The sequence below is a fragment of the Lepidochelys kempii genome, chromosome 7 (genome assembly GCF_965140285.1).
Source record: "Lepidochelys kempii isolate rLepKem1 chromosome 7, rLepKem1.hap1, whole genome shotgun sequence".
NCBI lineage: Eukaryota > Metazoa > Chordata > Testudines > Cheloniidae > Lepidochelys > Lepidochelys kempii.
This window is the reverse complement of record NC_136386.1, coordinates 53,935,179-53,951,605: the sequence shown is the minus strand read 5'-3', so window position 1 is coordinate 53,951,605 and position 16,427 is coordinate 53,935,179. Positions and strand designations below refer to the sequence as shown.

Sequence of the window (16,427 nt, the reverse complement as noted above, 5' to 3'; positions counted from 1 at the left end):
TATTGAGCCTGGTCAACATCCAGTACTCCAGCAGCAACATGGCATTCAGAGAACTCTGTAGGACTGCTTTTCCCACGAAAAACCTTGTCAGAAAAGCAACTATCTCCTATGAAACATTCATACAAGCTCAGCCCATGGCAGGTTTATTCCACATTTCACTAACAAGAACGAGCTATTGCTCAGTCAATAGTGTGACGTCATGTCTTTATCCCATTTACTGTGAAAACTAATGGCATGGCACCTCTTCTACTCACTGGGACTATCGCTACCATAAAAGTCAGATCAGAAAATGGGATTTCTCCTCTAAAAGCATGGCATAGCAGCCACCTTTTTTAGATCCCTCTCCACTGTTTTTTAAATGTCGTCCCAACTGCAATTCTAAAGTTACATGGTGCTAAATTTCTGCCAGCCCCTTACGATTCTGGTCTGAACTATGGCCTCTACATCATACAGAGCAAATGAATCCTACCACCATTATGTGAGATACACCTTTGTAAGTGGTAGGGAGGAGAAGAGATGGCCAGACAGCTGGCCGAAAAAAGGAAGAACAAAAGAAGGAAGTTGGCCAGCTCCAGAAGGTGATGCAAGCAGCAGAGCAAGGGAGAAGTTGCTCCACCCCACCACCTGAATCCTTTTAAAGTTGCCTGCATTTAAAGTAATATATATGGCTGCACATTTATCAAGTCCCTGCATGTTTATCAGACAATACCAAGAAAAAAAATTGATGAAGTACTTAACCCTTAGCTGAAATTTAGGAATATATGTCAGTAGTCTCATGTCCCTCAGACTAAGGCTCCGTTCATCTAATTTAAATTCACTATAACTTCATCTGTCCTCCCCTGATGCTGGGTTGCTTGTCTCCCTCCATTTCCCTCCCATATCTGGCAGTCATAAGAACAAATGTCCACTTCTGGCGGTTATGTTAATACTCAGAGCATCCTACATTTCTTTTCTCCTCCTCCCCAGTCATATACAAGCTTTTTAAAAGAGCTAGTCAATTTCATTCTGGTGAGAAGTGCTGGACTGATAGATTAAAGGCTTTGGTCCCCTGGAACTATCTGCACAAGTGGTACAGTACACGCGATCAGGTAATTCAAGCATCCTCCACACCATCCCACTAATATGCTTCCACTATAACCCGAGTGAACCACCTCTAAGCATGACATGGAAAGTAGGCCTCATGCCCCATTTAATCACTGGTTTTATCTTTATCATAAAATGGTATTTTGCGATGTGGGCCTCTGTCCACTGGGAACAGGTCAGACCAAACTCATTGCACTTAGACCAACGAACCACCATCAGATATTGACACCTTTCAGTCACTACTGACCTGAGCTGGTTTTGTTCTGGTGATCTAGAGGCAGAAAGGTTCATATCCCATTGCCACCAATTTACTAAGGCATTCAGTATCTTAGATTTTTGTGAATAATATTTCAGCTACATCTGTAATTGAGCAGTGTTTTATTGCTAGTGCAACCAAAACAGAACTCAGAGGAAAGAGGTAAAAATAAAAACAGCCACTGGTCATGAAAAGAGAAGTATTTTCAAGCCTTACAATCACTGTAGTATCAAAGGTTTCAGAGTAGCAGCCATGTTAGTCTGTATTCACAAAAAGAAAAGGAGTATTTGTGGCACCTTAGAGACTAACCAATTTATTTGAGCATAAGCTTTCGTGAGCTACAGCTCACTTTGCTGTAGCTCATGAAAGCTTATGCTCAAATAAATTGGTTAGTCTCTAAGGTGCCACAAATCCTCCTTTTCTTTTTATAGTATCAAACAGGAAGCCACTTGGCAGTTTCATTTCATAGACATCAAAAGGAGTGAACAGAGAATATGTTATCTTCCCCCCAACCTGAGAACTAACTTCCAGACACTGATTACAGTAAAAAGACAAACATTAAACTTTCCATAGTGGTCCCTAATGAAAATCTGAACTACTGTCACCTTAGTAGAAGTGATTCAATCATGCACACCATGTGTTACACTATTAAAAGGTGAAGGACTGAAGGTGGTCAGTAGTTGATATCATATGAGGTGCCTATGCCCAGAGTGACAGAATTTTAGCCCTAGGAGTCCAACTCTTTACAGGCATTAAAAGGTAATGTTTTCAAATTGTTTTATGAAAAGCAAATTAAAAACATTAAAATTAAGCCTATTTTCTTATTCAGTTTCTTCTGCTCTACCATACTATATAGCAGAGTTGCTCTTTAGTTGCCTACCTGCTGACACTGAATTATTTTGTTACAACAGCATTTGTTTTGAAGATGGAGAAAAACATTAGATCTGCCTTGCAAATAGATGCAAAATAAAAGCAGATCTAATTTTGATGATCACTGACAGTATCCATTTAAATTGGTAATATCTATTTATTAGACATGTGGTGGCCACAGTAGTACCAGTCATTTCACCAACACTACCACAGAACGCATGCCCTCATCTTTCAGGAGTGAGAGTGAGCCACAGGTCTTTTCTGCAGATGAATATGGAGCTGCCTCAATCACATGGCCTGTTATCAGCCTATTACTGCCCTCAATCCAACCTTAGCATGGAAACTGTCCTGTGCATTCTTGCTCCTGGACTACATGAGCGGGGAACTATAAGGAACAAGCTGCCATTGGGCCTTCTCAACACTTAATTTGTGGGCTACTAAAAAAATTTAAGTCCTAGTGAGCTGGTCAAATGGCTTCTATGCAACCAAATGATAAGCAACACTGAGGCTGCACCACAACAAAACCCACTTTTTACCTTGACTTCTGAAGAGTTAGAATAGAGTATCGTTCATATTAAAGAGAAGTTAGACCATAAAATATTCATTTAGCTAACAGTAGGCCATCAGCTCTGGAAAAGCATTCCCAATGCATTCAAACTCTCAGGCTATTAAGTTGCGAAGTCTTGATTAAGAGTACCTTGTGAAGGGGCTGGCTGCTGATATCCTGGCAGCGGACCATTATAAGCTCCATACTGAGAATGATGAACTCCAGGCATTTGCTGCCCTCCATAACCGGATTGTTGGTATCCCTGATATCCAGTCTGAGGCTGCCCATAAGGAAGCCCTGTGTGAGCTTGCTGGTTTACACTCATTGTGTTCACATCCCCAAACTGGTCTCACCTGCAAGGAGGGGAAAAAAGAACACAATTAGAAACCAATAGTCCAAACAGCATCCCTTGCTATGAAAACAGCTGCGCGGGAGCTGGCCTGCTAGTAACTGTGAGATGCTAGAGAAGGAAATGCACTTGCCTTCAGGGTTGATAAAAATCAATGCTTTTTTTAAATCTAAATTGGATTTTTTTGATAGATAAAATGTTTCGATGAAAAAACCTAAAGATAGTTTTAATTAAGATATCTTTGAGCTATAATGTATCTCATCATGGAATAGGGATTATAAATTTTAATTCGATAGTATCAGATAATATATTCATGTAATGTTTAAGAAAAGTTTTGTAAATGAGTTCCAATAGTTCATAGATTAGGGACCCAATCTTATGGGGTCGCAGGGGCTTCTGTATCGATTATTTAGGTTAATCTTTCTATCTACCCAATGGGACTCAGTGCTCAGTCTAGAAAATGCCATCAGAGAGGCTTAGTTTTGAAGTCCTCAAACTGTGGATTTGTGTCTCCAGAGAAAATATGCTTGTTAACAGCAAAAATGGCTAGTTTTTTTTAAATATATTTCATTTAACTATTTTAGTTAAAAACAATTTTAACAAAAACAAACCTGGTTTTAAAAAACTTGAATGTTTAAATTCAAAAATTCATATGCTTGTTTTGTTAAAATATCATCTTTTCTGTTGAAGAAAAAAAATCCAGAATACATAACGTTGTCGTTTTAGTTAAATAAAACAATTTAAATGTCTCTCTGGTGATGTTCTCCTAATACAGCATGGCAAGAAAATCCTCCAAATATTAATATCCTGTTGAATTGGAGATATTTATGAAGTCATTGGGAAGTAAACTATCTGCTTCAATTACCTTTGGTAAATGAAATAAACAATCATTCATTTTCTGATACAGCTGTAAAACTAATCTGAAAAGCTTTCAAAATAAATCACTCAAAAATGTATAGTGTGTACCTTCTAAAAATGAAACCTACATCTATCTCGGAGTTGTGAAGAATATGTCTTAAGGTTATAACAACCAATAAGAATGCACTTTTATGTAGAAATCCATGATTAAATTTAGTCTTCCTAACTAGTGATTTAAATCAATTTGATTTAAATCAAATCCACCCTGCTTGCCTTCCAGAAATTGCCTTTGGAATTACTGGGAGAAGAGAATTATTATCTACATAAAGAAAATGCTTCAAAATGGACATAAGTACCATCAACCCACAACCTGCTTCAAAATGCCTCAAAACAATACTTAGCACTTCTGTAGCACTGTAGAATTATTAAGCCTCACATCACCAACAAGAAGAGATAGGTATCCCCCCATTTCAGATAGAGAAACTAAAGGAATACAGGTGTCATCCCAATCAATATCCTAATCAATAGCAGAAATGGAATCAGTACTCAAGAGTTCCTGGCTCCTAGCCCTGTGCTCAGTCGGTTAGATCTTGCTTCCTTGACACAAATGGATGTACACTAATTACCTCAGAGTACAAAGGATTCAGAGTCCAGAATAGGGTCAAGATGACATTTTAAAATAAACTGGACAGTAATTTAAATCCTAATTATCTCCATAATTAAATAAGAAAATAACATTTAAAATGACAAATGCTCAAGGGAGACCTGAGACTGAAGCTGAATCAATCTCAAGCTAGTAGAGGTGCATGAACAAAGTTACATGAAGGCCAGAACAGGAAGGGCAGAGAATGACCGGAATAAGAGCACGGTGCTATGATGGAATTGTGAGAGGAAGCGTGCAAAATGGAGGGACTCTTCATTCCTCGCTTTCATGCGCATTAAAAATCCACTAACTTTCTTTAATACAAATACAAAGTAGGCAGCACTTCAATACTCTGGTGACAGACACAATACACAAATCAGAGCCAGACATGCTGGTGAGAGCTGGTGGACCATACAATATCAGGGTTGGAAGGGACCTCAGGAGGTCATCTAGTCCAACCCCCTGCTCAAAGAAGGACCTAATCCCCAATTTCGTGCTTGGTTCACAAACAGACAGCAGAAGATCCCCACTGTTATTTTACATTAATATACTGGTTGTGTTACCTGCTTAGATATACCATATTTGCTACAGGACCTTGTTTACAGCCTTACAGTTAAAGTTACAATGACTTAGTGTGCTGTTGTGAAAAAAATACAAGTGCCTTAAAGCCAGAAAATTCAAAGATAAGATCACACTTACATAAAAACCGTGGAAAGTAGATTTGGGTATACCGAAGAGCTTTAGCTCTGCCCCTCATATCCTTGCCATCCCATGCCCTATCTGTATGAGGGAGTACTATATCTGTGGTCACGGCTACACTAGGAAAAGAGATATTTTAAACACGTTTTAGCTAACATGTTAAAAATCTAGACAGATGAGGCAGATGTAATTTTAACACATTAGCTGGTTGAGGTAAACTCTAACGGGGAACGTAGGGATTACCTCAATCAGCTAACATGTTGTAACTGCAACTGTTTTGATTAGCTAACATATATCAAAATCATAGGGTAATGTGTTTAAATGCCTATTATCCTAGTGAAGACAAGGCCTATGACAGCTATCACAGCTTGCTGACATGTTAAATCCAGGGTCCCTAAACTCAACCAGGAAGCCAAGTGACTGGGGAGAGCTTAGATGCCACATGCAAAAATATTTCCTGAGAAGTAACTGTAGTTCTTTGACTAGAGCATCTGTATAGATACAAATTCTTAAAGATCCACACAGACCATATCCAAAGGAGAACTGGACATTACATCTGCAGTCAAGCCATGTGCACAGTATAGTTAGCCTGATCACAATGCTGTACTAGATTTTATGTATTTGTGGCTGCTGGGAGTCCACCACTGAGAATGAACATTCCCATTTTAATGCTTGATATGATGAAAACATTAGGTAGCAATTTAAATAGGAAGTTGGCATAGGAGTTGGAAGGCATTTGGTTTGTATATGAAGTTTAAACAGTACTATTGTCATGCACCTTCCATCAAAGAAACTCAGTTCTCACTGTAACATTATATAAATCTTTCCCTCCCCCTAAAAAGACAATCCACAAAGGCAAAAAATTAGCATGTGCTTTTTTATTATTCTTCATGTTTGAAGGCAGCCTATAAGGTTTTTTTAGGGAAAAAACTGCACTTGTTTTTTGTACACTGGAAATCTGCACTAGCAACTTCTGTATCAAAAACACTTAAACATGGATAAACATCATTTTACTACTCGCTACTAGCTACACAGAATTCCATTACGTAGCTTTGATGCTAACGTGCTCACACTGTCACATCTAAACAGTGGTCATTACTGACAGTCACTAGGCTACTTCAGTTTCTTGTAAGACATCCCAATAAATGCTCCAATTAAGCAGAGTCCACTATAATAAGTTTGTGCACATTAGTATCTTCCATCCCAAACCTATAGTTTATACAGCATTGAACTGGTAAAGGCTATAGGATTCAGGGGCAGAAGACAACCAGAGTGCACAATATACAATCATGTTGCTGTGTAACAGCAGAGGAAGGAGAAATGTAGAGTGACTTGGTGCTCAAATCCCTCTCTGTTACAATTGATCATGGATTCTTTAACATCTGCACAGAGCAGACTGAAATTCAGTTTAAGTTCTCGTCTAAGAAAAAACTACATAGTAAACTGTATGAAACGGTTTTCATCAATGAGTCCCTTACACTGGTTATTGAAAAGTTTATGTATTGGTCCAGAGGAGACAAAACTATTGTCAGTTCCCTTTCAGAACTGAAAACAGACTTGGTCTCACCAGTCTTGATCATCTTTCTGAAAGGGATGAAGGGAAAGGAAATAGCAGGAATAAAAGCCCTTCTGGCACCACTTCTATAGCTCCCATTTTCAACAGGGACAAGACCTCTACTTCCAGCAGTTTCTTGTGAGAGGGATCCCTGAAAAGGGAAAGGGAAGCCAAGACTGTATTTTGGCCTGGCCTTGAACTGAAGGGAGTATTCCCACTTAATCTTCAAGACCCAGCGGTCCAAAGAAATTGCTTCCAATGTCTGAAAAACTGGGACCACAGTGTTCTCCAAAAGGAAGAGTGAGGATCTGGATCTTCAGAGATTGATTCAGAGGGTCTCTTGAACATTCTCAGGCATTCTGCTTTGGTGCCGCAATACTTGTCGCTGAAAAAAAACACTGTGAAATGTTTGCCCCCTCCAAAAAGGATTCTCAGACTGCATAGGAATCAGGACTACAGAGGATTATGCCTTCTGGTCAACCATATCAAATTTGACCCCTTGTTTTCAGGGCTGGATTGACACTTACTCAGGCATTAGATATAACACTTGCAATCAAAATATCAGGCAGGCTTGGGCTAGAAAAAACTATTTAGATGCCTCTCTCAGGACCCAATATATAGAATCAAGCTTCCTAGAAACTGAAGCAGCAATGGCAGAAGGATTTCAGACTTCTCTGGCCAGTTTAAGCAAGCCCTCTGACAGACAGAACTACTTTCTCCTTCAGCGCCAAGTTGTCAAATAAATATGGGACTTCCTGGTCAAAGCCATTAGTGTAATTGCCAGAGCTACAGTCTGTATGCTTCCAGAGCTATGTTCTGGAAAATCTTGGTGTCAATTAGAGGAGAAAATGAAGCAGTTAAGAGCTTCTTCAAGGGATGAGGTAGAATGGGCACTTCCTAGGACTATCCTACTAGCTCCTCAGTAAGTATCTGACTGCACATCATATAACTACTGATCCAGGAAAACATCAAGCAGTCCATGTAAGAGCCTTCACTTTCTTTGGAGGAAACGATGTATGTGTCTTATATTCACCTCTAGCTGTAAAAATTGCTAAAGCAGGTGTAGGACAATAAGGCCCAAATATCTCAAGGCAGACCATGACTAGAATGTTCTCCATCTGGGTATGATTTAAAGTCTAAGGTGGCACCAGAGGATCCAAAAATGTTCACGCATGCCCGCACTAAACCACACTAGAGGAACAGAGGTGACAGAGTTAAGGAACTGGTTCTCCTCAGACCAGAGAAATCCATGATACCAATCTTTATCCCACAGAAACAGTGAAATTCACAGATTTGATAACAGCATAAGTTTGCTTCAGAACTGATGTTTCCATGGTGCCAATTGCTCATCTGCAGAAAAGAAAACTTTTCTGAAGAAAATCTTGAAAGAAGAGATCTGACAGATCCTGAAATTCTAGGCTTAACAGCCAGGAAGGTTCCAGGTCAGTTGACAATCCCCTCCACTAGAGCCTTGAGGGGGGGTCGGCTCCTGTATATGTCTGGTCAGACAGATTTGACCAGCCCAGATCCATCCAAGCAACCAGCTGCATCTTTGTGGCAGTATCTCTTTTTCTTATTGGGCAGCTTATTGGAATTGCTGGAATCACAGATGGTGTTTTCTCTGTCCAAAGATTCTGACCCTAAATCAATGGATCTTGTTACCTGTTCCTTTAGAGGCACCTTTATAAGAGGACACAACCCCTTTCAACCTGGGACTTTACACTGCAGATCCAAGGAAGGTGTAGAAAGTACCCTACTCATGTTGACACTTTTGCAGGGGACAAGGTACACCAGATTCTTGATGCATTAGGTTCTGGAGCAGAGTTTTGCCACCTTTTTATGCAGTTTTTGAGAAGGCCTTGCAGACATTATAGACTTTAGCCAAGAGCTCTTCCCTGAGGCATAAAAGGCATATTCATGCCCTTCTAAAGCAGGGATCACCACATGGCAAGTGAAGCCATCTCCAACCCTGGTTTGGTCAACTGATCCATTAACTTGGGCAAGACCCAAGACCACCTACAAATTGCAGTAATGTGACAAAAACTGTTGAAACATTCAAATAAAACTAACTTCTCAGCCTAAACCTAACTTTAACCACACAGCTATTTTTGCTATTTACAATTAGATTTTTGTTTAATGCAACAGAAAAAGGAAGAGGATGGCTCTGTGATTGATCAAGACAGAGGAGGGAGGAGAACTAAAGGACTGCTAATGGGGTCTACTTATACCCTTAATCTATGGAATCCAGGGCTCAAGAGACATGCATGGAACCCCAACTATTTCTCAGAAACGTTCCACAGCAACTTGACTATATATGTAACTACTTCACAGGTCATTCTCACATCTTACAGCCCAGGAAATTATCTGGACTTGGTTCCCTGAACTTTGTACACTTTAGTGCAGTTGATAAAAAGTTGTAATACGGTTTAAGATTTGTAGATGAGGGTAGGGTCAGGAAGAGAGGACATGCTGAAGGGTAGTTATGGATACAGAAATGTAAAATCAAAATACACAACTTACTAAAATTATACTAGCCATACCTCTAAATATTCTGCTTGTATGTTGTATCTCTTTGCTCATCCTTCATGCAGTATCTCCCCCCGGCCCCCCCGCCCAGACTATGCCTTCCTATATTTTGGCACAACACCAACCATTTTTTGAGTACTACCATAAAACACACAATAAATGATCACCTTTTGCAAGATGGGAAACTTCAAATTAATCATTCTTCTAGGCTTCCCAGTGCTTCACATCTTCTCCATGTGGCCTTTTAGACAGTGAGCTCTTCAGAACAGGGACTGTCACTATTCTGAAACTTGCTCAGCAATGAGGATATCAGCCTTAAAAATAAATTCTCAACATATAAACTCACTTCTAAAGGAGCTAGACACTGAGTTCTTTCCTTGTCTTTTCTGTGGAGGTTTTGAGGCTGACAACTTTGGTCATTCTTTGTACCCCACCCTTTCTCAGTTACCATCAACTAACTCTAGGATTACTGACTTTCCTTCCAACAACAAGAATGCTACAGAAAGAAAACAGTCCTTCAGTCAGGAAATAACCAAGTAGTACTAATGTCACAGAGGTCATGAAAGAAATAAAATAATCCTTCAGACACCTTCTTACCACTAGTGCCCAGAACACAACACATACATGGTGAAAAGCAATTGGCAGTCCATGCCAGCTCCACCACACCAATGGCAACCCCCCTTCCAAGTCAATTCCATCCTAGTACTCTGGCCATAGCAACAAACAGGTCCTTGCAGCTACAATGAATTCTAAACAGACATGTCAATACATAAATCTGCTCCTTCCTTTCTTACGTCTCCATCCCAAAACAAAATAAGATGTACAGAATGGAATGTGTGCATTTGCATTTTCAGAACAGTTAGTAAGAAAGGACATGTTTTCCCTTATGCCACCAATGTGTATGGATGAATGAAGGAAAGTCCCCTCCCAAAGCAGTGATTCAGAGTTCCTACCCAGTATGAGGTCTCTCTCAACCCTTCAATCAAAATACCTACCGCTTCCCCCTAAAGAAAACAGACTCTGGGAGCTTGGGATTTGACTATCTACATCAGGGGTTCTCAAACTGTGGGTCACAAGGTTTTTACATGGGGGGTCATGAGCTGTCAGCTTCCACCCCAAGCCCTGCTTTGCCTCCAGCATTTATAATGGTGTTAAATATACAAGAAAGTGTTTTTAAGTTATAAGGCGGGGGGGGGGGGCACACTCAGAGGCTTGCTATGTGAAAGGGGTCACAAGTACAAAAGTTTGAGAACGACTGATCTACATGGGACAATTTTGTATTACTGAGCAGTGAAGACCTACCAGAACATCCTTGGGAGAGCTCACATCATTTTTTAGGGTCCCCATAAACTGGAGCTCAACTAATAGATCCTCTCCTGGACGCAACAAAAACAGTAGATCTGGAAAGAATCTCTTTTCCAGGTAAAAATACTTTTTGTCTTGTGACTTTGAAAGCTCAGGTGCAGATGAGCCACCAATATTTCAAGCACTATGTCAATTATTTATACTTTGAGCAAGTTTAAAACAGCAGCAGCAACAAGAAGCCCATCTACATTAGGGCTTCCAATGTGGTTATCACCAGGGAAACTGGACTCCTGACTGATGTTAGCAAGAATGGGATATGTTTTTGCAAAATTTTCCTAGTGGAGACAAGATTTCTGGAGTTGTACACACTTGGGAAAACTTGTAAGAATTTTTCTGTGCCGATGCTGAAAAATATTTACAAAGCATCCTTAAGGCTGAAAGATCCCATGACAAAACCAAATCACAGCAACCACTTCCCTGACCCAGAAACCAGTTTCAAGGAAGTGAAAGACAAGTGCATCTTAGCAACACAATGCAACCAGATTCCAAGCCCCATTTAAGAAGATGATTCTCTTCATTCGACAGAATCTCCTCCTTAGAAACCACGTTAGTTTTGGTTCACACTTGTATTAGCCCTTTTCTCCCTGCTTTCCCAAAATGAGCCTAAAAAACAAACAAATAAATCCTATTCCCAGATCCGGACAGCTAGTGGGGTCTACTATACAGTACAGTGGGGTCTACTGGTTATCAGACACTTAAGAATTGTCAGGTCCCTGCGTGGGTCAATTGCCCCTCACAACCCTAAAAGGCCCAGCAGCTAAACGGTGCAAATGCAAAGTGCTGCAGCAAGAGACGTGAAGATTACAGGCGATTAAGTGTTTCCGCCTGAGCTCTTGCCTTTGCGGCCGGTGAGACATTTGACAGTGAGCATGTAACAACAAGGCAGCAGCCCGAGCTGATGGGACCGGGCCCGGGCCCCGCATCCGATCGGGGAGCGGGCGGCGACCCTTTATGCAGCACCAGCGGGGCCTGGGGCCAGCCGGTGCGAGCTCAAGGAAGGGCGAGGAGCGACGGAAGCGGCTTGGCAAGCGGGGCCCGACGTGAGCCACTGCCGGGGCGCGGCGCCAGTCAGCCGTCGGCACAGCTCCACCAGGCACTCATGGGGGCCGCCCAGGCGCAGGGAGCGAGGCCCCAGCGCCCCCCACCCAGGCAGGCCGTTCCCCACAGGGTGAAGGGCCAGTTGCCCGCAGCTGGCCCCACGGGCATGGCCCCCCCACCCCGTGCCGGGCTCTGCCCCGAGCCCGCCCCACTCACCCGGCTGCTCCTTGCTCGACCCTCCCAGCGCTGCTGCCCCGGCTGCGCTCCGCCGCCAGGCCCCGCTTCCGGTTCCCGGGCCTGCCGCTCCCACCGGAAGTGCCCCCTCCCCGACCTGCTCTCTGCCACGTCCTCACTCGCAGCCAACCCACGGCGGCCGCGACGCCCAACCTCGCAGAACCCGGATGTTGCGCAGGCGCCATGAGGCCGGGAGAGTCCAGGCGGCTTCCGGGTCCCTCTCACTGACATTGACGTCACACGGTTTACACGCCTTTGCGTCTACTGCCTCCTGGGGGAACGCCCATGTCAATGACGTCATGGGGAAATGGAGCCAAACACAGCCACTCCTGGGGTGGGACCCATGGGTGCTACAAGCTGCTCACTCATTGGACTGCACCTATGGGGTCACCAGCCACACAGCCAATGGGGTCACTTGCCCAGTAGTAGTCATTCACCCATTGGGGTCACCTAGCCACATGTCCAATGGGGTCATTCACCAAATGGGCTACATAAGCTGACTCGGGTCACCAGTCACTCAATCAATTTGCCACAAGAACCATGTCATTAGTCACACATCCAATTACAAGCTACTCATCCATTGCACCACAAGCTCAATGAGTTCACCAGCCCCAGAGCCAATGGCCTCACTCGCCCAGTGGGTCAGAAGCCTGGTGGGGTCACCACCCTCTCACTGAGTTGGCCATGAACTAACTCGCTGGGGTCACCAGCTGGTTAATAGGCCACAGCCCAGTGGTCACCACCAGTCAGTCATACAATGGATCATACAATGGACAACAAGCCCAATGGAGTTACCAGCCTCTTACCCTATGGGCCACACAAGTCCTAGTGGGGTCATGGTGGCCATAAGCTGCTAGCTGAATGGGGCCAAGGGCAGCTGGGCGCCGCTCACCCAATGAAGTGACAGCAGCCATGATCTCAAGTGGCTGTGATGGTCATGAAAACAGTCATGGCAGCCATTTTTATGGCCTCAATTATATGAAAGTTTTTGTTGCACTGATACACCTTACCAAAGAACTGTTGTGTATCCCATTATATGATCACAACACAACATGGCATTGCACCAAAACAACAAAAGGGTGTGCTGATTTTTTGGCAGTATAATGTGTGGGTGGCACATTAAAATATCACACAAAAACACACTGTGCCAATTTCACATCAAAATGTAATTGCATTGCAAACAAGAGTCATTACATGGCAGCACAGTTTGGCATTGTTGCAGCACACAGCAACACAGTACGGCAAAATCACAGCAAAAGGTGACACAAAATGATAGTTTTAGCAAAGTCTCATCACGCTGTGATGCAATGTGAAGCTATCATGTCAAAATGCCATCATACAGAACTGTAAAACAGTTACTATTTATTATATATTGAGAGCTAACAATGTGCTCAGTACTGTCCAGAATACAGATGAGACAAGGTCTCTGCCCCAAGGATCTTGCAGAATTAAGAAGTTCCTGCTGGAGGACTGGGGGAGATTCACATGGTACTAGAGAGAGACATAGATTGTATTTCTCCTTGTTTGTTTTCCCAGGCACTCTCAGACATGTCCTTCGTTTCATTCCTTCCCCATTCTTCATATCTCTCTAATACTGCTGGCAGTTTGGGAAAGCTGCACACATGCACATTTTCAGCCTACTCGACTCTGTCGGTCAATCCAAATATCAGCACTCTCCACTCCACCTGAAACCTATGGCCAGAGGGAGGATTTCAGCATGTGTTAAAACAAAGATCCCATCTGCACTTGGCTCCTTATTCTGATTTATGGGTGCAAACACTTGTGGGGAGGGGAAGGAGAAATGGAGGCAACATGCTGTCCTCCACACACACTTTTTAATATCCTAGTGATGTCCCTTTCAGAACGGCCACAGGTCCCCTGCATTCTCATAGCTATGTGTAGCTGTAAAGTATAGGAGAGGGAGAGACTGGAAAACGGCAACAGAAGGCTCTGGCAAGTAGATATGAGATTAAGAGGTAGCTTTTATAAGAATGGGAGAAAAATCCCAATTAGGAGTTGAGGGTGCTCACACCTTGCCAAATCACACTCCATAAGTGCTTGTAGCCGCATCAATGGTTCAGTAATCCCTTTAGAGAAAACATCCCCATTGGGCTGCTAACTGTTGTGTGCTCATAAACCTCTGTATTCTGAAAAAAACGCCATATGGACTCTGCATTTCCTGTGTTTTCAGAAGGCCCCAGCCTCCCTTGTAGGCTTATGCCGGAGCTGTCTGGGGACCCATTTGGTCCCCGGTGGAAGTCAGAGTAGCCTCAGCATTGTTCTTATTTACGATTGGGACTCTGGGCATAGATCTACAATGCAATTAAAAACTCACAGCTGGCCCATGCCAGCTGACGGGCTCACAGGGCTCAGGCTAAGGGGCTGTTTAGTTGCAGTGTAACTGTTTGGGCTCTGCAGCCTGGGCTCTAGGACCCTGCAAGGGGGGAGGCCAAGCCCTAACACCTGCACTGCAATTAAACAGCCCAAGTCAGCTCTCATGAGCCAGCCATGGGTGTCATATCCCCACAATGGAGGCTGCAAGGAAAGGTGTCACAGAGCCATTCTGTCAGCTCCATGCCAATCAGGAACCCCCCCCACCTCAAGGGTATTCCCCAGAAGCCACGGAGAGGAGAATTAGAACCCCATATATGTGGATAATTATATATAGTGTAGTCATAGCATTTAAGAGCAGGAGTAGGAGGCGTGGCTGGCTGTGGGGAGAACGCTCTGGCTGTTGTGGAATGTACAGTAAGAGGAGATCCTGCCAGGGTTCACAGATATAAGGAGAAAGTGTTTCTCCAAAAGTGATCTTATTCAAATTCCCTGAGCCAGGCGCTACAACTGAGCCTGCTGTGAGGAAATTGATCTAGTGTCATATCTCTTCCTGCAGCTGTCATTTTAATGACTTCTGAGTGCTGTGTGAACCCAGGAGTTCTTGTGGGAGTGAGAGGTAGAAATATTCATTTTAACTGAAATGCTTAAATGAAATCCTTCCAGCTTTAACGGCGTGAGACAAAGCTCTAGAGACAGACAGGAGGTGAGCTATTTTCAGCCACACAACGGTGAGAGACCCATGGTACATGTGGAGGGGCAGAGAGGGTGAGATTGACGTGACACATGTGAGGGACAACTCTGGCCCCTTACCAAAAGCAGAATCAAATACCTAATCATAGGCAGCACAGCAGCTGAGAGTGCAGAAGAGCAGGGAGGGCTGGGCTTATCGGTCTGAACTTTCCTCTCGTGTGTCTGAGCTTGAGAGACAAAGTGAGGAGAGGGCTTTTCGGGGGACTCCAGAGGCGGTGGATTCCATTTGTGGAGATGGAAGGGGGAGCCACCACCCCATAAGAGCTGAGGTTTTGCTTTGAAAAGTGGAAGAGGTTATCAGAGAAGGAAAGAAACAAAAAGTGCTGAAGTCATGGGAGCTGAAGAGGAGGTGCTGGTCACGCTATCTGGAGGGGCCCCCTGGGGCTTCAGGCTGCAGGGGGGCTCTGAGCAGAAAAGACCCCTTCAGGTGTCAAAGGTAGGACTGGAGGATGTTAATTGTCCAGAGCAAGGCTATGCAGTTGATCCCAGATATGCTAGGAGAGTCAGGCATCTCCCACTGTCATTAAGGAATGTTCTATTAACATTGTGGATCTGAAAGGAGATCTTGGGTGGGATGGTCTGGCAGTGCCCAGGGAAGGGTGAGGGTTCTGAAATGTGTGTTATTGAGCTGGAAATAGACAGGCAACTGGCAGGCGAGGATCTCCTTTCTTCCACTGATGCCCATCACTGCTCTCTACAGCAGAACCTTGATAATCCGGACACTTTATAATCTGCACAATTCTCCTCACTTGTAAGCAAAGATATAACAGGAGCAACAGTGCAGGAGTGAGAGCTCATATTACTGAGGCTTCATGACTTGTATAATACATCCAGCGGCACATTATGAAGTGTGAAAATCATTACAACTATTTGACAATGATCAAATGAAAGGAACAAAAGCCATTTTGTGATGCAGTGTTCATGCTTTTTCTTTAGCTATATTTGTCCACTGAACTGCAGAATTCTACCATCACAATGGGTCTCAAAGCCATCAGTGCAAATTACTGGGGGTCTCCTGTATTGGCAAAAGCTATATAATTGCTTTCTAAGCTGAATGTGAGCAGCAGCTATTGGTTCAGTTTCCAAGAAACTGAGGGTAGGAGGTGGGAGGATAAAACAGGAATCAAGACAAACCTTGAATTGCATTCTTTCTGATCTGCAGTTCTCTTTTCTCTGTTCAAAGTTATCACTGAGCAGTGTTAAAGAATGACAGCTAGAAAAAAAAATCCCTCTGCTTTATTAATTCACAACTGCTGCCTTAGCCTTGACCCAAGGATATTTGAGGATGCCATGGCAGTGTCACCTGCAGCAAGGGCAGGA

At 43.3% G+C, this 16,427-nt stretch overlaps 2 protein-coding genes across 4 annotated transcripts in view; one reads left to right on the top strand and one right to left on the bottom strand.

Annotated features, from left to right (window-relative positions):
- The window catches only part of SEC24C (SEC24 homolog C, COPII component), a 63,446-nt gene extending 51,327 nt beyond the window's left edge, over positions 1 to 12,119 (bottom strand). For 2 of the 3 annotated variants that reach the window (XM_073352861.2, XM_073352862.2), the window contains exons 1-2: positions 12,006 to 12,118; positions 2,907 to 3,109 (exon numbers count right to left, since the gene is read on the bottom strand). In XM_073352861.2, coding sequence (XP_073208962.1) covers positions 2,907 to 3,081 — 175 coding nt within the window. In that variant the 5' untranslated portion in view covers positions 3,082 to 3,109; positions 12,006 to 12,118. Of the gene's footprint in view, positions 1 to 2,906; positions 3,110 to 12,005 lie in introns of all 3 variants that reach the window. The other variant, XM_073352859.2, reaches the window with a different exon arrangement.
- A 3,319-nt stretch (positions 12,120 to 15,438) lies between these two features.
- The window catches only part of SYNPO2L (synaptopodin 2 like), a 62,076-nt gene continuing 61,087 nt past the window's right edge, over positions 15,439 to 16,427 (top strand). Inside the window, exon 1 of the mRNA XM_073354753.1 lies at positions 15,439 to 15,543. Coding sequence (XP_073210854.1) covers positions 15,439 to 15,543 — 105 coding nt within the window. The remainder of the gene's footprint in view (positions 15,544 to 16,427) is intronic.